The sequence below is a fragment of the Oncorhynchus keta genome, chromosome 2 (genome assembly GCF_023373465.1).
Source record: "Oncorhynchus keta strain PuntledgeMale-10-30-2019 chromosome 2, Oket_V2, whole genome shotgun sequence".
Lineage (NCBI taxonomy): Eukaryota > Metazoa > Chordata > Actinopteri > Salmoniformes > Salmonidae > Oncorhynchus > Oncorhynchus keta.
The window spans coordinates 55,272,305-55,293,000 of record NC_068422.1 but is presented as its reverse complement, the minus strand read 5'-3'; the positions used below and the strand labels follow the sequence as shown (position 1 = coordinate 55,293,000).

At 47.1% G+C, this 20,696-nt stretch overlaps 1 protein-coding gene across 3 annotated transcripts in view; it reads right to left on the bottom strand.

Annotated features, from left to right (window-relative positions):
• The window catches only part of kif6 (kinesin family member 6), a 198,922-nt gene that overhangs the window by 126,375 nt on the left and 51,851 nt on the right, over positions 1 to 20,696 (bottom strand). For all 3 annotated transcript variants that reach the window (XM_035800834.2, XM_052478795.1, XM_035800840.2), the window contains 3 exons: positions 14,979 to 15,185; positions 14,461 to 14,604; positions 13,083 to 13,169 (listed from right to left, as the gene is read on the bottom strand). In XM_035800834.2, the coding sequence (XP_035656727.2) occupies positions 13,083 to 13,169; positions 14,461 to 14,604; positions 14,979 to 15,185 (438 nt within the window). The remainder of the gene's footprint in view (positions 1 to 13,082; positions 13,170 to 14,460; positions 14,605 to 14,978; positions 15,186 to 20,696) is intronic.

Below are 20,696 nucleotides of genomic sequence, written 5' to 3'. Positions count from 1 at the left end.
GTGAGTCAGTGAGTGAGTGAGTCCAGTGAGTGAGTGGTGTGAGTGAGTGAGTGAGTGAGTGGTGAGTGAGTGAGTGAGTCCAGTGAGTGAGTGTGTCCATTGAGTGAGTGAGTCCAGTGAGTGAGTGAGTCCAGTGAGTGAGTGAGTCCAGTGAGTGAGTGTGTCCAGTGAGTGAGTCCAGTGAGTGAGTGAGTCCAGTGAGTGAGTGTGTCCAGTGAGTGAGTCAGTGAGTGAGTCCAGTGAGTCAGTGAGTGAGTCCAGTGAGTGAGTCCAGTGAGTGAGTGAGTGAGTCCAGTGAGTGAGTGTGTCCAGTGAGTGAGTGTGTCCAGTGAGTGAGTGTGTCCAGTGAGTGAGCGAGTGAGTGAGTGAGTGAGTGAGTGAGTGAGTGAGTCCAGTGAGTGAGTGTGTCCATTGAGTGAGTGTGTCCAGTGAGTGAGTGAGTCCAGTGAGTGAGTGTGTCCAGTGAGTGAGTGAGTGAGTGTGTCCAGTGAGTGAGTCCAGTGAGTGAATGAGTGAGTCCAGTGAGTGAGTGAGTGAGTGAGTGAGTCCAGTGAGTGAGTGACTCCAGTGAGTGAGTGTGTCCATTGAGTGAGTGTGTCCATTGAGTGAGTGAGTCCATTGAGTGAGAGAGTCCAGTGAGTGAGTGTGTCTATTGAGTGAGTGTGACTACTGAGTGAGTGAGTCCAGTGAGTGAGTGAGTCCAGTGAGTGAGTGAGTGTGTCTAGTGAGTGAGTGTGTCCAGTGAGTGAGTGAGTGAGTCCAGTGAATGAGTGAGTCCAGTGAGTGAGTGAGTAAGTGTGTCCAGTGAGTGAGTGTGTCCAGTGAGTGAGTGTGTCCAGTGAATGAGTGTGTCCAGTGAGTGAGTCAGTGAGTGAGTCCAGTGAGTGAGTGAGTGTGTCCAGTGACTGAGTCCAGTGAGTGTGAGTGAGTGAGTCCAGTGAATGAGTGAGTCCAGTGAGTGAGTGAGTGAGTCCAGTGAGTGAGTGAATGAGTGAGTGATTCCAGTGAGTGAGTGAGTCCAGTGAGTGAGTGTGTCCATTGAGTGAGTGTGTCCATTGAGTGAGTGAGTCCATTGAGTGAGTGAGTCCATTGAGTGAGTGAGTCCATTGAGTGAGTGAGTCCATTGAGTGAGTGAGTGAGTCCATTGAGTGTGTGTGTGTCCAGTGAGTGAGTGAGTCCAGTGAGTGAGTGAGTCCAGTGAATGAGTGTGTCCAGTGAGTGAGTGTGTCCAGTGAGTGAGTGAGTGAGTCCAGTGAGTGAGTCCAGTGAGTGAGTGAGTGAGTGAGTGAGTGAGTGAGTGAGTGAGTCCAGTGAGTGAGTGTGTCCATTGAGTGAGTGTGTCCAGTGAGTGAGTGAGTCCAGTGAGTGAGTGAGTCCAGTGAGTGAGTGAGTGAGTGTGTCCAGTGAGTGAGTCCAGTGAGTGAATGAGTGAGTCCAGTGAGTGAGTGAGTGAGTCCAGTGAGTGAGTGAATGTGTGAGTCCAGTGAATGAGTGAGTCCAGTGAGTGAGTGAGTAAGTGAGTCCAGTGAGTGAGTGTGTCCAGTGAGTGAGTGTGTCCAGTGAATGAGTGTGTCCAGTGAGTGAGTCAGTGAGTGAGTCCAGTGAGTGAGTGAGTGTGTCCAGTGACTGAGTCCAGTGAGTGAGTGAGTGAGTCCAGTGAATGAGTGAGTCCAGTGAGTGAGTGAGTGAGTCCAGTGAGTGAGTGAATGAGTGAGTGATTCCAGTGAGTGAGTGAGTCCAGTGAGTGAGTGTGTCCATTGAGTGAGTGTGTCCATTGAGTGAGTGAGTCCATTGAGTGAGTGAGTCCATTGAGTCAGTGAGTCCATTGAGTGAGTGAGTCCATTGAGTGAGTGAGTGAGTCCATTGAGTGTGTGTGTCCAGTGAGTGAGTGAGTCCAGTGAGTGAGTGTGTCCAGTGAATGAGTGTGTCCAGTGAGTGAGTGAGTGTCCAGTGAGTGAATGAGTGAGTGAGTCCATTGAGTGAGTGAGTCCATTGAGTGAGTGAGTCCAGTGAGTGAGTGAGTCCAGTGAGTGAGTGAGACCAGTGAGTGAGTGTGTCCAGTGAGTGAGTGTGTCCAGTGAGTGAGTGAGTCCATTGAGTGAGTGAGTCCAGTTTGTGAGTGAGTGAGTCCAGTGAGTGAATGAGTGAGTCCAGTGAGTGAGTGTGTCCAGTGAATGAGTGTGTCCAGTGAATGAGTGAGTGTGTCCAGTGAGTGAGTGAGTGAGGGTGTCCAGTGAGTGAGTGAGTGACTGTGTCCAGTGCGTGAGTGAGTGAGTGAGTGTGTCCAGTGAGTGAGTGTGTCCAGTGAATGAGTGAGTGAATGAGTGAGTGAGTGAGTCCAGTGAGTGAGTGAGTGTGTCCAGTGAGTGAGTGTGTCCAGTGAATGAGTGTGTCCAGTGAACGTCAGTGAGTGAGTGTGTCCAGTGAGTGAGTGAGTGAGGGTGTCCAGTGCGTGAGTGAGTGAGTGAGTGAGTGAGTGAGTGAGTGAGTGAGTGAGTGAGTGAGTGAGTGATACCAGTGAGTGAGTGAGTCCATTGAGTGAGTGAGTCCAGTGAGTGAGTGAGTGAGTCCAGTGAGTGAGTGTGTCCAGTGAGTGAGTGTGTCCAGTGAATGAGTGAGTGAATGAGTGAGTGAGTGAGTCCAGTGAGTGAGTGAGTGTGTGTCCAGTGAGTGAGTGTGTCCAGTGAATGAGTGTGTCCAGTGAATGAGTGAGTGAGTGTGTCCAGTGCGTGTGTGTGAGTGAGTGAGTGAGTGAGTGAGTGAGTGAGTGAGTGAGTGAGTGAGTGAGTGAGTGAGTGAGTGAGTGATCCAGTGAGTGAGTGAGTCCATTGAGTGAGTGAGTCCAGTTTGTGAGTGAGTGAGTCCAGTGAGTGAATGAGTGAGTCCAGTGAGTGAGTGTGTCCAGTGAGTGAGTGTGTCCAGTGAGTGAGTGTGTCCAGTGAATGAGTGTGTCCAGTGAATGAGTGAGTGAGTGAGTGTGTCCAGTGAGTGAGTGAGTGAGTCCATGTGTCCAGTGAATGAGTGCGTCCAGTGAATGAGTGAGTGAGTGAGTCCAGTGAGTGAGTGAGTGTGTGTCCAGTGAGTGAGTGTGTCCAGTGAATGAGTGTGTCCAGTGAATGAGTGAGTGAGTGTGTCCAGTGAGTGAGTGAGTGAGTGTCCAGTGCGTGAGTGAGTGAGTCCAGTGCGTGAGTGAGTGAGTGAGTGAGTGAGTGTGTCCAGTGAGTGAGTGAGTGAGTGAGTGATACCAGTGAGTGAGTGAGTCCAGTGAGTGAGTGAGTCCAGTGAGTGAATGAGTGTGTCCAGTGAGTGAGTGAGTGTGTCCAGTGAGTGAGTGAGTGTGTCCAGTGAGTGAGTGTGTCCAGTGAGTGAGTGTGTCCAGTGAGTGAGTGAGTCCAGTGAATGAGTGAGTCCAGTGAGTGAGTGAGTCCAGTGAGTGAGTGTGTCCAGTGAGTGAGTCAGTGAGTGAGTCCAGTGAGTCAGTGAGTGAGTCCAGTGAGTGAGTCCAGTGAGTGAGTGAGTGAGTCCAGTGAGTGAGTGAGTGAGTGAGTGAGTGAGTGAGTGAGTCCAGTGAGTGAGTGTGTCCATTGAGTGAGTGAGTCCAGTGAGTGAGTGAGTCCAGTGAGTGAGTGTGTCCAGTGAGTGAGTGAGTCCAGTGAATGAGTGAGTCCAGTGAGTGAGTGAGTCCAGTGAGTGAGTGTGTCCAGTGAGTGAGTCAGTGAGTGAGTCCAGTGAGTCAGTGAGTGAGTCCAGTGAGTGAGTCCAGTGAGTGAGTGAGTGAGTCCAGTGAGTGAGTGTGTCCAGTGAGTGAGTGTGTCCAGTGAGTGAGTGAGTCCAGTGAGTGAGTGAGTCCAGTGAGTGAGTGAGTGAGTGGTAGTGAGTGAGTGAGTGAGTCCAGTGAGTGAGTGAGTGAGTGAGTGAGTCCAGTGAGTGAGTGCGTGAGTCCAGTGAGTGAGTGTGTCCATTGAGTGAGTGAGTCCAGTGAGTAAGTGAGTCCATTGAGTGAGTGAGTCCAGTGGTGAGTGAGTGAGTCCAGTGAGTGAATGAGTGAGTCCAGTGAGTGAGTGTGTCCAGTGAGTGAGTGTGTCCAGTGAATGAGTGTGTCCAGTGAATGAGTGAGTGAGTGAGTGTGTCCAGTGCGTGAGTGAGTGAGTGTGTCCAGTGAATGAGTGAGTGAATGAGTGAGTGAGTGAGTCCAGTGAGTGAGTGAGTGAGTCCAGTGAGTGAGTGTGTCCAGTGAATGAGTGTGTCCAGTGAATGAGTGAGTGAGTGTGTCCAGTGAGTGAGTGAGGGTGTCCAGTGCGTGAGTGAGTGTGTCCAGTGCGTGTGTGGTGAGTGAGTGAGTGAGTGAGTGAGTGAGTGTGAGTGAGTGAGTGAGTGAGTCCATTGAGTGAGTGAGTCCAGTGAGTGAGTGAGTGAGTCCAGTGAGTGAATGTGTGTCCAGTGAGTGAGTGAGTGTGTCCAGTGAGTGAGTGAGTCCAGTGAGTGAGTGTGTCCAGTGAGTGAGTGAGTCCAGTGAATGAGTGAGTCCAGTGAGTGAGTGAGTCCAGTGAGTGAGTGTGTCCAGTGAGTGAGTCAGTGAGTGAGTCCAGTGAGTCAGTGAGTGAGTCCAGTGAGTGAGTCCAGTGAGTGAGTGAGTGAGTCCAGTGAGTGAGTGAGTGAGTGAGTGTGTGGTGAGTGGAGTGAGTGAGTGAGTCCAGTGAGTGAGTGTGTCCATTGAGTGAGTGAGTCCAGTGAGTGAGTGAGTCCAGTGAGTGAGTGTGTCCAGTGAGTGAGTGTGTCCAGTGAGTGAGTGAGTCCAGTGAGTGAGTGAGTCCAGTGAGTGAGTGTGTCCAGTGAGTGAGTGAGTGAGTCCAGTGAGTGAGTGAGTCCAGTGAGTGAGTCCAGTGAGTGAGTGAGTGAGTCCAGTGAGTGAGTGTGTCCAGTGAGTGAGTGTGTCCAGTGAGTGAGTGTGTCCAGTGAGTGAGCGAGTGAGTGAGTGAGTGAGTGAGTGAGTGAGTCCAGTGAGTGAGTGTGTCCATGAGTGAGTGAGTCCAGTGAGTGAGTGAGTCCAGTGAGTGAGTGAGTCCAGTGAGTGAGTGAGTGAGTGTGTCCAGTGAGTGAGTCCAGTGAGTGAATGAGTGAGTCCAGTGAGTGAGTGAGTGATTGAGTGAGTCCAGTGAGTGAGTGAGTCCAGTGAGTGAGTGTGTCCATTGAGTGAGTGTGTCCATTGAGTGAGTGAGTCCATTGAGTGAGTGAGTCCAGTGAGTGAGTGTGTCTATTGAGTGAGTGTGACATGAGTGAGTGAGTCCAGTGAGTGAGTGAGTCCAGTGAGTGAGTGAGTGTGTCTAGTGAGTGAGTGTGTCCAGTGAGTGAGTGAGTGAGTCCAGTGAATGAGTGAGTCCAGTGAGTGAGTGAGTGTGTCCAGTGAGTGAGTGTGTCCAGTGAGTGAGTGTGTCCAGTGAATGAGTGTGTCCAGTGAGTGAGTCCAGTGAGTGAGTCCAGTGAGTGAGTGAGTCCAGTGTCCAGTGAGTGAGTCCAGTGAGTGAGTGAGTGAGTCCAGTGAATGAGTGAGTCCAGTGAGTGAGTGAGTGAGTCCAGTGAGTGAGTGAATGAGTGAGTGATTCCAGTGAGTGAGTGAGTCCAGTGAGTGAGTGTGTCCATTGAGTGAGTGTGTCCATTGAGTGAGTGAGTCCATTGAGTGAGTGAGTCCATTGAGTGAGTGAGTCCATTGAGTGAGTGAGTCCATTGAGTGAGTGAGTGAGTCCATTGAGTGTGTGTGTCCAGTGAGTGAGTGAGTCCAGTGAGTGAGTGTGTCCAGTGAATGAGTGTGTCCAGTGAGTGAGTGTGTCCAGTGAGTGAGCGAGTGAGTCCAGTGAGTGAGTCCAGTGAGTGAGTGAGTGAGTGAGTGAGTGAGTGAGTGAGTCCAGTGAGTGAGTGAGTCCAGTGAGTGAGTGTGTCCATTGAGTGAGTGAGTCCAGTGAGTGAGTGAGTCCAGTGAGTGAGTGAGTCCAGTGAGTGAGTGAGTGAGTGAGTGTGTCCAGTGAGTGAGTCCAGTGAGTGAGTGAGTCCAGTGAGTGAGTGAGTGAGTCCAGTGAGTGAGTGAATGAGTGAGTGAGTCCAGTGAATGAGTGAGTCCAGTGAGTGAGTGAGTGAGTGTGTCCAGTGAGTGAGTGTGTCCAGTGAGTGAGTGAGTGTGTCCAGTGAATGAGTGTGTCCAGTGAGTGAGTCAGTGAGTGAGTCCAGTGAGTGAGTGAGTGTGTCCAGTGACTGAGTCCAGTGAGTGAGTGAGTGAGTCCAGTGAATGAGTGAGTCCAGTGAGTGAGTGAGTGAGTCCAGTGAGTGAGTGAATGAGTGAGTGATTCCAGTGAGTGAGTGTGTCCAGTGAGTGAGTGTGTCCATTGAGTGAGTGTGTCCATTGAGTGAGTGAGTCCATTGAGTGAGTGAGTCCATTGAGTCAGTGAGTCCATTGAGTGAGTGAGTCCATTGAGTGAGTGAGTGAGTCCATTGAGTGAGTGTGTCCAGTGAGTGAGTGAGTCCAGTGAGTGAGTGTGTCCAGTGAATGAGTGTGTCCAGTGAGTGAGTGAGTGTCCAGTGAGTGAATGAGTGAGTGAGTCCATTGAGTGAGTGAGTCCATTGAGTGAGTGAGTCCAGTGAGTGAGTGAGTCCAGTGAGTGAGTGAGACCAGTGAGTGAGTGTGTCCAGTGAGTGAGTGTGTCCAGTGAGTGAGTGTGTCCAGTGAGTGAGTGTGTCCAGTGAGTGAGTGAGTCCATTGAGTGAGTGAGTCCATTGAGTGAGTCCAGTGAGTGAGTGAGTCCAGTGAATGAGTGTGTCCAGTGAGTGAGTCCAGTGAGTGAGTGAGTGTGTCCAGTGACTGAGTGAGTGAGTGAGTGAGTCCAGTGAATGAGTGAGTCCAGTGAGTGAGTGAGTGAGTCCAGTGAGTGAGTGAATGAGTGAGTGATTCCAGTGAGTGAGTGAGTCCAGTGAGTGAGTGAGTGTCCATTGAGTGAGTGTGTCCATTGAGTGAGTGAGTGAGTGAGTGAGTGAGTGTGTCCAGTGAGTGAGTGAGTGAGTGAGTGAGTGAGTGAGTGAGTGCCAGTGAATGAGTGAGTCCATTGAGTGAGTGAGTCCATTGAGTGAGTGAGTCCAGTGAGTGAGTGAGTGAGTCCATTGAGTGTGTGTCCAGTGAGTGAGTGAGTCCAGTGAGTGAGTGTGTCCAGTGAGTGAGTGTGTCCAGTGAGTGAGTGAGTGTCCAGTGAGTGAGTGAGTGAGTGAATCCATGAGTGAGTGAGTCCAGTGAGTGAGTGAGTCCAGTGAGTGAGTGAGTGAGTGAGTGAGTGAGTGAGTCCAGTGAGTGAGTGTGTCCATTGAGTGAGTGAGTCCATTGAGTGAGTGAGTGAGTCCAGTGAGTGAGTGAGTCCATTGAGTGGTGTGTCCAGTGAGTGAGTGTGTCCAGTGAGTGAGTGTGTCCAGTGAATGAGTGTGTCCAGTGAGTGAGTGAGTGTCCAGTGAGTGAATGAGTGAGTGAGTCCATTGAGTGAGTGAGTCCAGTGAGTGAGTGAGTCCAGTGAGTGAGTGAGTGAGTCCAGTGAGTGAGTGAGTGTCCAGTGAATGAGTGAGTACAGTGAGTGAGTGAATGTCCAGTGAGTGAATGAGTGAGTGAGTCCATTGAGTGAGTGAGTCCATTGAGTGAGTGAGTCCAGTGAGTGAGTGAGTGAGTCCAGTGAGTGAGTGAGTCCAGTGAGTGAGTGTGTCCAGTGAGTGAGTGTGTCCAGTGAGTGAGTGTGTCCAGTGAGTGAATGTGTCAGTGAGTGATTGAGTGAGTGAGTGAGTGAGTGAGTCCAGTGAGTGAGTGTGTCCAGTGAATGAGTGTGTCCAGTGAGTGAGTCAGAGTGAGTCCAGTGAGTGAGTGAGTGTGTCCAGTGACTGAGTCCAGTGAGTGAGTCCAGTGAGTGAGTGAGTCCAGTGAGTGAGTGAGTGAGTCCAGTGAGTGAGTGATTCCAGTGAGTGAGTGAGTCCAGTGAGTGAGTGTGTCCATTGAGTGAGTGTGTCCATTGAGTGAGTGAGTGGTGAGTGAGTGAGTGAGTGAGTCCAGTGAGTAGTGAGTGAGTGAGTGTGTCCAGTGAGTGAGTGAGTCCAGTGAGTGAGTTAGTCCAGTGAGTGAGTGTGTCCATTGAGTGAGTGAGTGCATTGAGTGAGTGAGTCCAGTGAGTGAGTGAGTGAGTGAGTGTGTCCAGTGAGTGAGTCCAGTGAGTGAATGAGTGAGTCCAGTGAGTGAGTGAGTGAGTCCAGTGAGTGAGTGAATGAGTGAGTGAGTCCAGTGAATGAGTGAGTCCAGTGAGTGAGTGAGTAAGTGTGTCCAGTGAGTGAGTGTGTCCAGTGAGTGAGTGTGTCCAGTGAATGAGTGTGTCCAGTGAGTGAGTCAGTGAGTGAGTCCAGTGAGTGAGTGAGTGTGTCCAGTGACTGAGTCCAGTGAGTGAGTGAGTGAGTCCAGTGAATGAGTGAGTCCAGTGAGTGAGTGAGTGAGTCCAGTGAGTGAGTGAATGAGTGAGTGATTCCAGTGAGTGAGTGAGTCCAGTGAGTGAGTGTGTCCATTGAGTGAGTGTGTCCATTGAGTGAGTGAGTCCATTGAGTGAGTGAGTCCATTGAGTCAGTGAGTCCATTGAGTGAGTGAGTCCATTGAGTGAGTGAGTGAGTCCATTGAGTGTGTGTGTCCAGTGAGTGAGTGAGTCCAGTGAGTGAGTGTGTCCAGTGAATGAGTGTGTCCAGTGAGTGAGTGAGTCCAGTGAGTGAATGAGTGAGTCCATTGAGTGAGTGAGTCCATTGAGTGAGTGAGTCCAGTGAGTGAGTGAGTCCAGTGAGTGAGTGAGTCCAGTGAGTGAGTGTGTCCAGTGAGTGAGTGTGTCCAGTGAGTGAGTGTGTCCAGTGAGTGAGTGTGTCCAGTGAGTGAGTGAGTCCATTGAGTGAGTGAGTCCATTGAGTGAGTGTGAGTCCAGTGAGTGTGTCCAGTGAATGAGTGTGTCCAGTGAGTGAGTCCAGTGAGTGAGTGAGTGTGTCCAGTGACTGAGTCCAGTGAGTGAGTGAGTCCAGTGAATGAGTGAGTCCAGTGAGTGAGTGAGTGAGTCCAGTGAGTGAGTGAATGAGTGAGTGATTCCAGTGAGTGAGTGAGTCCAGTGAGTGAGTGAGTCCATTGAGTGAGTGTGTCCATTGAGTGAGTGAGTGAGTGAGTGAGTGAGTGAGTCCAGTGAGTGAGTGAGTGAGTGAGTCCAGTGAGTGAGTGAGTGTGAGTGCCTGGTGAATGAGTGAGTCCATTGAGTGAGTGAGTCCATTGAGTGAGTGTTTCCAGTGAGTGAGTGAGTGAGTCCATTGAGTGTGTGTGTCCAGTGAGTGAGTGAGTCCAGTGAGTGAGTGTGTCCAGTGAATGAGTGTGTCCAGTGAGTGAGTGAGTGTCCAGTGAGTGAATGAGTGAGTGAATCCATTGAGTGAGTGAGTCCATTGAGTGAGTGAGTCCAGTGAGTGAGTGAGTGAGTGAGTGAGTGAGTGAGTCCATGAGGTGGTGTGTCCATTGAGTGAGTGAGTCCATTGAGTGAGTGAGTGAGTGAGTGAGTGAGTGAGTGAGTCCAGTGAGTGGTGTGTCCAGTGAGTGAGTGTGTCCAGTGAGTGAGTGTGTCCAGTGAGTGAGTGAGTCCAGTGAGTGAGTGAGTGTCCAGTGAGTGAATGAGTGAGTGAGTCCATTGAGTGAGTGAGTCCATTGAGTGAGTGAGTCCAGTGAGTGAGTGAGTGAGTCCAGTGAGTGAGTGAGTCCAGTGAGTGAGTGTGTCCAGTGAGTGAGTGAATGTCCAGTGAGTGAATGAGTGAGTGAGTCCATTGAGTGAGTGAGTCCATTGAGTGAGTGAGTCCAGTGAGTGAGTGAGTGAGTCCAGTGAGTGAGTGAGACCAGTGAGTGAGTGTGTCCAGTGAGTGAGTGTGTCCAGTGAGTGAGTGTGTCCAGTGAGTGAATGTGAGTGAGTCCATTGAGTGAGTGAGTCCATTGAGTGAGTCCAGTGAGTGAGTGAGTCCAGTGAATGAGTGTGTCCAGTGAGTGAGTCAGTGAGTGAGTCCAGTGAGTGAGTGAGTGTGAGTGACTGAGTCCAGTGAGTGAGTCCAGTGAATGAGTGAGTCCAGTGAGTGAGTGAGTGAGTCCAGTGAGTGAGTGATTCCAGTGAGTGAGTGAGTGAGTGAGTGAGTGTGTCCATTGAGTGAGTGTGTGGTGGTGAGTGAGTGAGTGAGTGAGTGAGTGAGTGAGTGAGTCCAGTGAGTGAGTGAGTGAGAGAGTGAGTCCAGTGAGTGAGTGAGTCCATTGAGTGAGTGTTTCCAGTGAGTGAGTGTGTCCAGTGAATGAGTGTGTCCAGTGAGTGTGTCCATTGAGTGAGTGTGTCCATTGAGTGAGTGAGTCCATTGAGTGAGTGAGTCCATTGAGTGAGTGAGTCCAGTGAGTAACCCATGAGTGAGTGAGTCCATTGAGTGAGTGAGACCAGTGAGTGAGTGAGTCCCTTGAGTGAATGAGTGAGTCCATTGAGTGAGTGAGTGAGTCCAGTGAGTGAGTGAGTGAGTCCATTGAGTGAGTGAGTGAGTCCATTGAGTGAGTGAGTGCAGTGAGTGAGTGAGTGAGAGAGTGAGTCCAGTGAGTGAGTCCAGTGAGTGAGTGAGTCCAGTGAGTGAGTGTGTCCAGTGAGTGAGTGTGTCCAGTGAGTGAGTGTGTCCAGTGAGTAAGTGAGTGAGTGTGTCCAGTGAGTGAGTCCAGTGAGTGAATGAGTGAGTCCAGTGAGTGAGTGAGTGAGTCCAGTGAGTGAGTGACTCCAGTGAGTGAGTGTGTCCATTGAGTGAGTGTGTCCATTGAGTGAGTGAGTCCATTGAGTGAGAGAGTCCATTGAGTGAGTGAGTCCATTGAGTGAGTGAGTGAGTCCAGTGAGTGAGTGTGTCCATTTAGTGAGTGTGTCCATTGAGTGAGTGAGTCCAATGAGTTAGTGAGTCCAATGAGTGAGTGAGTCCAGTGAGTGAGTGAGTCCAGTGAATGAGTGTGTCTAGTGAGTGAGTGTGTCCAGTGAGTGAGAGAGTGGGTGTGTCCAGTGAGTGAAAACAGTGAGTGAGTGAGTCCAGTGAATGAGTGAGTGAGTGAGTGAGTGAGTGAGTGAGTGAGTGAGTCCAGTGAATGAGTGAGTGAGTGAGTGAGTGAATGAGTGAGTCCAGTGAGTGAGTCAGTGAGTGAGTCCAGTGAGTGAGTCCAGTGAGTGAGTCAGTGAGTGAGTCAGTGAGTGAGTCCAGTGAGTGAGTCCAGTGAGCGAGTGAGTGAGTCCAGTGAGTGAGTGTGTCCAGTGAGTGAGTGAGTCCAGTGAATGAGTGAGTCCAGTGAGTGAGTGAGTGAGTGAGTGAGTGAGTGAGTGAGTGAGTGAGTGAGTGAGTGAGTCCATTGAGTGAGTGTGTCCATTGAGTGAGTGTCCATTGAGTGAGTGAGTCCAGTGAGTGAGTGTGTCCAGTGAATGAGTGTGTCCAGTGAGTGAGTGAGTCCAGTGAGTGAGTGAGTCCAGTGAGTGAGTGAGTGTGTCCAGTGAGTGAGTGAGTGTCCAGTGAGTGAATGAGTGAGTGAGTCCATTGAGTGAGTGAGTCCATTGAGTGAGTGAGTCCAGTGAGTGAGTGAGTCCAGTGAGTAAGTGAGTGAGTGAGTCCAGTGAGTGAGTGAGTCCAGTGAGTGAGTGAGTCCAGTGAGTGAGTGTGTCCAGTGAGTGAGTGATTGAGTGTGTCCAGTGAGTGAGTGAGTGAGTGTGTCCAGCCAGTGAGTGAGTGAGTGAGTGAGTGAGTGAGTGAGTGAGTGAGTGAGTGAGTGAGTGAGTGAGTGAGTGAGTGAGTGAGTGAGTGAGTGAGAAAGCTTTCTCTGGAGAAAAGACCTGCAGAGTAGTACACTACTACCCAGAGCTGAAAGGGCAGCTACTACTCAACTTAAACCAGCCAGCCCAGACACCAGCTCAATTAACGGACAGCCGCAGACTCTCTTAAAAATACCTCTGCAGGGTTTGGTAATGCCAGCCAAGCCCCGTACAATAATACACACAGCTATATCCTCATAGCATACAGGAGGGGATATCATGGTCAGTGTTTCCTCCAGGTTTGTCCTTTGGGCAGGGTGCAGACGCCTATGAAGAGACAACCGGGTCTGCCAACAGATATGCCTATTTAAAGATGCATAATTGACGTCATTGTTTTAAGCACAGGGGCAACATAGAGAGCGAGAAACAGGGAAGGAGGGGGAAGAGAGGGAAATGAGAGAAAGAGAGGGTTGAAAATATACTTATAGTTTCAAGGTTGTGGGGGGAGCACAGATCATCCACAGTACCCCAATTGACCTACTGTTTCCACAGAAAGAAGACTTGAATTGCTATATAATTCTGTACAGTTTTTTTTTTTTACTTGGAGCACCAAAATATCCCCTCAAGGTTTTTCGAAAAGCAATCAATGAGCGCACATTGTCTCTTTTCATACATCTGTTTGTCATTGAAACAGCACCACCAGAAAATATGGCCTCTAATTAATCTTCATCAAGCGGCAAGCCTGTGTGTGTGTGTTCATGTGTACACACGCTGTAGTATGTTCCTTCACCAACTGGCTATATCCAAAGAAAAGGTTGTGACTTGAGGTATTGGGCTGAAAAATGCGTTCTAGCATACACACAGCACTAGAACACAAACAGCCCTGTGCAACAGTCTAAATACCACACAGACGAGGAAGGGGGGACTCATCCTGGGTGACGGAGGCCAGGAGAGGACACACCAGATGGACAAACACAAGGAAGGACAAATGTAAGGATGGACAAATGTAAGAATGGATGGATGGACAGGCCAACAGTGACAGACAGACTAACGAATGGGCAGACAGACAGACAGACAGACAGACAGACAGACAGACAGACAGACAGACAGACAGACAGACAGACAGACAGACAGACAGACAGACAGACAGACAGACAGACAGACAGACAGACAGACAGACAGACAGACAGACAGACAGACAGACAGACAGACAGACAGACCAGACAAATACTGAGAGACAGACGGATGAACGGACAGACAGACCAGGGCAGGGTCCATCTCTTCATTCAGCAGAGCCTCGTTCCTGATCAGGGCGACCCGCTGGGCAAAGCGACATGTGGAGATGGATTCCTGATAGACAGAGGAAAGAGGAGAGGAAGAGAGGAGGGAAAGAGAGAGACGGTGAGATAGTTGAATCTGGATGGCTATAATTTCCTCATTTCCAATTACAGTTCCTTAATGAACTAAACAAATAATTCAAGCTTTCCCTAACACAGACTTGATCTTAACCCCATCCAACTAAAGACAAAAACTGTCCCTGCGACAGCATTTAAGGTCATAAATACTATGCTCTGTAGATGGAGGCATTGTCATATATTTTTTTTTGTGGGGGGGTAGATCAGCTTTAATATTGTAGATAGATTGTAACTTCTATCATCGTAATGGTCTGCATCATTTCCAAACCCCCATAGAAAAAGTAAATATATTCAGATCCCTTGACTTTGTCCACATTTTGTTACGTTACAGCCTTGTTCTAAAATAAGATTATAATTATATATATTTTTTTTTTAATCATTTTTTCAGCAATCTACACACAATAACCAATAATGTCCAAGCGAAAACAGGTTTTTATAAATGTAAATATATTTTCCTTTACAATTTTCCACAAACCCTACAACCCCTCCACTAATTGGAGTAAACTAATGAACAACAACACTTACTTCCAGCTTATGCATACTATATACATTTAAAGGACACAATCTATTTTACAATTGTTATATTTTGTTTGTTTTTACTCCTGTCCTTCCGCTACCTTCAACCCCTCCAATCTATTTCTGAAGACTATCCAGTTTGATTTCAAGTTGCCATATATTTTTAACTGTGCTGTTTCACAAACGTTCTGAACCAATATACATTTTACATTAGTTATCTTGTTGTTATTAGTCCTGCCCTTCAGCTCCATTCAACCCCCCCCCATCTATATCTCTTAACACCATCCATATTGGATTTCTATTAGCCATATATTTTTCAAATGATGTTTCACAAAATAACCTTTCTATTCTCAGAGTTTCTACAGATTGTAAATTATAGATTGACATTTTTGGTAAAAGTATTATTATAATATTGATTGATTGACTATGACTTTTCAAATCACCCAGTAGTGCTATCTGCAGAGTTAGCTCCAGGTAAATGTTGCAAGGCATTGTCATTTTGTTGTCCCTCGTTTACCCAATTGTTTCCATGTTTTTTTCCACAACCTAACTTGAAATCCAAAAGGTTGACTTCTATAAATCATGCATTAAAGGTGCAGACGCTTTTCAGAATAAAGAATTGGGTCTTTAATGTCAATGCGAAATCTGCACCAAATGTTCGCTGGTTACAAACTATAGGATTTGGCCCATGGTGAATGGGGAACACTTACATCAACATTTCTCTTGTCCACAGACACAGTGGCGATCATGGTGGTCATGCAGTTCCCTCCCAGGCTGTCCCGCAGCACCGACGTCATCATGGAATTTCGGTAGGGAATGTGCAAGCGGTTCTTCTCTGAGAGAGCAATGATGACCTGACTCAGAGAGAGAGGGAAGAAAGGGGAAGACGAAGAGGAATTTGAGTACTAGATCAGACGTATACAGGTTCCGCATTCTTTTATGCTATTTTATTCATTAAGAGGCAACAAGTGCAAAAACAAGCATTTCGGCTGATGGACAGAAATACTCCAACTATGAATTGTTCAGAGATTTAAGGTGCATTCAGAAGGATGACATCAAACATAGAATGGCTAGGAACTTTTCTACGACACCTGGACACATCTTCTATGTCTGTGAGGGAGTATGCGTAAAACCCACAACAACCCTCCTCCTCCTCCTCTCTGCTCTCCCCCTTGTATGACCTTGTTCCCCTCCCTATTTAAACCCCATGTGACCTCTGAACTCTGACCTGCTCCAGGTAGTGCAGTGACAGGTTGATGTACTTGGCCTCTGTGAGCAGCTGCCCACACACGCCTGTCTTGCCCACCCGCTCTGAGCCCGCCAGGTCCACCAGATGTAGCTTGGAACGCCGCACGGTGACCGAGCCTGGCTCACGGCCACACACGTGCATGGTGAAGATGCAGTGAGAACGCGTGGATGCCTGGTTCATAGGGGTCTGGGGAGGGAAGAAGTAGAGAAAAGGGGCAGAGAGGGGGAGGTAGAGTGGTTGTATACCCAATATAAGTATTTACTCCTCATCAAAATAAAAGGTATGCAAACTGACACAGAGAAAGAAGAGGCGAGAGAGAGGAGATAGAGGGAAGGGAGACAGAGAGAGAGGCAGGCATAGTGATGGTACCCACACTTTGCATCTAGGCCTAAACGCCAATAATTTCTGCAATGTGCTCTCTAGTAGGTACTGTCGAAAAACACCCCCACAACACGAAATGCCTGAAATGACTGTCCAGACATTGACACAAGCTCTTTCTAAATTCATCTTTCCTCAATTCTTTGCATCCTCTCTCCTAACCTCCTTTACAAAAGGCATTTGATGAGAAGTTCTGCGTAGAGGGACATTGGACCTTCTCCAATATGGTTAAACAGGAGGCAAGGAGATAAGAGCGAGGAATCGCAGAAAGACGAATTGAGAAAGAGGTATCTTACCATCTTACTACAGACATTCCCATGTCATTTCATCAAGCCACAACACCCACCATCTCAGATTGCTATGAAATTGGTAAGATTTGCATTCCTGAAACATTATTTTGCTGAAATGTAATTAATTAATTAATTAAGTTAATTTCTTGGAGAAATTAAGATAATTGATTGCACCAAAATTGGCAATTTAAATGTATAGGATTAATGTAATATTCAAAAAATACGGTAAAGTACCAACATCCAATTTGGATCAAACTTCTCCCACCGGAGTACGACATGAGGAATATTTTTTTGTTTGTCAAAAGCCACCCATGGTCATCCTCACAATTCAGGCCAGTCCTCCATGAAAGCAAATCAGTTTGACATTACAAAGACGACTTCTGCTTATACCAGATCAAAAGACAGGGGACGGTGTATTTCCCCGTCTATATCAAGGGACCAGGGTTCTGGTCGAGAAGCATGGTCTCGACTGCTCCTACAGTTTTGCCTCGGTACTGCAGTTCAACTGACGCTCAGCCCAGAAAGACAATTTCCATTCACAGCCACATAGATAAGTCAGACTAGAAAATTCCTAATAAAACACTTTATTCATCATCTTTGTGAACAAAACATCCAATGAATTATAACTGTCGCAGAGGCCGATTACTTTTCTTCATCATTCACAGATATCAACCTTAAAAATGTATCTAATGTCTGCCTAGTTTTTGGATGATGATGTCGTTGCAGCTCCCAAGTGTTAATGGGCATGTGATGTTGGTCCGAATAAACCGGATGCAACCCGTATATAGACGGTCCATGAATCGGCATATGCGAACGTGAGTAGATTACCTTGCAAACAATGGGCGGACATCTTGAATGCAGGCTCCAGTTCTTATTATACCTCCGTAATCTACACTATATACAAAAAATTAAGGACACCTGCTCTTTCCATGACATAGACTTACCAGATGAAAGATATGATCCCTTATTGATTTCGCATGTTAAATCCATTTCAAACAGTGAAGTTTAAGGTGAGGAGACAGCTTAAAGAAGGATTTTTAGGCCTTGAGACAATTGGGGGCGGCAGGGTAGCCTAGTGGTTAGAGTGTTGGACTAGTAACCGGAAGGTTGCAAGTTCAAACCCCCGAGCTGACAAGGTACAAATCTGTCCCTGAACAGGCAGTTAACCCACTGTTCCTAGGCCGTCATTGAAAATAAGAATTTGTTCTTAACTGACTTTCCTGGTCAAATAAAGGTAAAATATATAAAAAAAAATGGAGACATGGATTGTGTATGTGTGCCATTCAGAGGTTGGGCAAGACAAAACATGGAAGTGCCTTTGAACAGGGTATGGTAGTAGGTGCCAGGCGCACAGGTTTGTGTCAAGAACTGCAACGCTGCTGGGTTTTTCACACTCAACAGTTTACCGTGTGTATCAAGAATAGTCAACCACCCAAAGGACAACCAGCAAACTTGACACAATTGCGGGAAGCAGTTGACCTGTGGGGTCGAAGGAATTGTTGACCTGTGGAGCGCTTTCAACACCTTCTAGAGTCCATGTCCCAACAAATTGAGGCTGTTCTGAGGCAAAAGGGGGCGCAACTCAATATTAGGAAGGTGTTCCTAATGTTTTGTATACTCAGTGTATACACCAGCTAGTACATCATCACCACAAGGGCATGCTCTCTCTCCCTATCCCTCCTTTCCCCTCAGTGGGAAGGACAACATCAAAGCCCTGACATGTGTGAATGACGAGCAATAAACATCTGGTTGGGGATGTACAAAAATGCTGAGGGTGATTTTCTGAGGGTTAAAAATAGCGGTGGGCCCAGAGAGTCAGGGAACAAGACAAGACAGACAGACACAGTTTGGCCTAGTGCAAGTGGTGGAACCATCCTCTTTGGAGTCCACACCCACACCCACTCTGATATCATCTCAGCCAAGTCCATGGGCCGAATTAAGCCCTCCCCTTTCCAAAAGTCAAAGAGTGTACATGTAGGTACACCACCACAAAATTGTGATTAGTCCAAATAATCAGTGATGCAAAAACCAGCACACCAGTTAAAATATTCCTCATGTCACCAGGGGTGCACCAGCGGTCTAAGCCGCTGCTTATGGCCAACTTCAAGTATTCATAACAATCGGTAATCAGCATTTATGGACGCAGATTACATTGCATTCCACGAGGAAACTGTGAAGTAGGCTGATCACCTGTTACGCGAGTGCAGCAAGGAGCCAAGGTAAGGTGCTAGCTAGCATTAAACTTACCACATAAACAATATTAATCTTCACATAATTACTAGTTAACAACCTACACATGATTGATGATATTACTACGCCTCTGAACCACCCATACCGGATCCGGGATAATTGTCATCAGCAACGCTGAATAGCATAGCGCCACATTCAAATAATATTACTAGAAAATATTCATATTCATGAAATCCCAGGTGCAATACCTGTCGTCTCACATTTTGAAATTATGCTTTACAGCGAAAGCAATACAAGCATTTGTGTAAGTTTATCGCTCGACAAAACAATAAGTACACTTAGCATCAGGTAACTTGGTCACGAAAATCAGAAAAGCAATCAAATGAATCGTTTACCTTTGATGATCTTCGGATGGTTTCACTCACGAGACTCCCAGTTTGTTGTCTAATGTTCCTTTTGTTCTATAAAGATGTTTTTTATATCCAAATACCTCCGTTAGTTTGGTGCGTTATGCCCAGGAATCCACCGGAAAGAGCGGTCACGACAACGCAGACAAAAATTCCAAATTATATCCATAATGTCCACAGAAACATGCAAGACGTTTTTTATAATCAATCCTCAGGGTGTTTTTCAAATATCTATTCGATAATATATCAACCGAGACAGTTGGCTTTTCACTAGGACCGGGACAAACTATGGCCACCTTTCTCTTTTGCGCACAATTCACACAATTCACGCTCATTCTTCAAAATAAAAGCCTGAAACTATGTCTAAAGGCTGTTGACACCTTGAGGAAGCGATAGGAAAATGGTTGATCTCTGGTTGATATCCCTTTAAATGGAGCAATGGGAGGCTATGGAACATGGAGTTTTCAAAATAGAAGCCACTTCCTGGTTTGATTTTACTCAGGGTTTCGCCTGCAATATCAGTTCTGTTATACTCACAGACAATATTCTGACAGTTTTGGAAACTTTAAAGTGTTTTCTATTCTAATCTGTCAATTATATGCATATTCTAGCATCTGGTCCTGAGAAGTAGGCCGTTTACTTTGGGAAGGTTATTTTTCCAAACATAAAAATAGTTAAAACCTCTTGAAGCTAGGGGGCACTATCTTGTCCTGTGTTGCATATATGTAATGGCCGTGTGTTGGTGGCAGGGAAGTCAGGCACAGGAGAATGAACTTGGTAAAAACAGAGTTGTTTAATAAATGCTGATAAAACTCCAAAAACAAAAATATACAAAAGTGGGTACAAAACCCGTCGCACACCAACATTATACATGCACATTACACACAAACAATCTCCGTGTCACGTTTGTTGTAAGGAGGAGACCAAGGCGCAGCGTGATTTGAATACATTCTTCTTTTAATAAAACGAAGAAACACTAAACAGACTTACAAAATAACAAAACGAACGTGAAGCTATATAAACTGAGTGCTGACACAGGCAACAACACATAGACAATAACCCACGAAATACCCAAGGAATATGGCTACCTAAATATAGTCCCCAGTCAGAGACAACGATAAACAGCTGCCTCTGATTGAGAACCAATCTAGGCAACCATAAACATTAAAACATCTAGACCAGACCAACCCCATAAACATACAAAAACAGACAGGGGAAAAACATACACTGCTCAAAAAAATAAAGGGAACACAATGTAACTCCAAGTCAATCACACTTCTGTGAAATCAAACTGTCCACTTAGGAAGCAACACTGATTGACAATACATTTCACATGCTGTTGTGCAAATGGAATAGAAAACAGGTGGAAATGATAGGCAATTAGCAAGACACCCCCAATAAAGGAGTGGTTCTGCAGGTGGTAACCACAGACCACTTCTCAGTTCCTATGCTTCCTGGCTGATGTTTTGGTCACGTTTGAATGCTGGCGGTGCTTTCACTCTAGTGGTAGCATGAGACGGAGTCTACAACCCACACAAGTGGCTCAGGTAGTGCAGCTCATCCAGGATGGCACATCAATGTGAGCTGTGGCAAGAAGGTTTGCTGTGTCTGTCAGCGTAGTGTCCAGACCGTGGAGGTGCTACCAGGAGACAGGCCAGTACATCAGGAGACGTGGAGGAGGCCGTAGGAGGGCAACAACCCAACAGCAGGACTGCTACCTCCGCCTTTGTGCAAGGAGGAGCAGGAGGAGCACTGCCAGAGCCCCGCAAAATGACCTCCAGTAGGCCACAAATGTACATGTGTCTGCTCAAACGGTCAGTGCTAGACAATGCTAGACCTCGTGTGGCTGGAGTGTGTCAGCAGTTCCTGCAAGAGGAAGGCATTGATGCTATGGACTGGCCTGCCCGTTCCCCAGATCTGAATCCAATTGAGCACATCTGGGACATCCACCAACGCCACGTTCCACCACATACTGTCCAGGAGTTGGCGGATGCTTTAGTCCAGGTCTGGGAGGAGATCCCTCAGGAGACCATCCTCCACCTCATCAGGAGCATGCCCAGGTGTTGTAGGGAGGTCATACAGGCACGTGGAGGCCACACACACTACTGAGCCTCATTTTGACTTGTTTTAAGGACATTACATCAAAGTTGGATCAGCCTGTAGTGTGGTTTTCCACTTTAATTTTGAGTGTGACTCCAATTCCAGACCTCGTTGGGTTGATAAATTTGATTTCCATTGATAATTTTTGTGTGATTTTGTTGTCAGCACATTCAACTGTGTAAAGAAAAAAGTATTTAATAAGAATATTTCATTCATTCAGATCTAGGATGTGTTATTTTAGTGTTCCCTTTATTTTTTTGAGCAGTGTATATATTTTTTCAAACCTGCATATTTAAACCTGCATAGTTAAAATAATGTCATGTTAGCAGGCA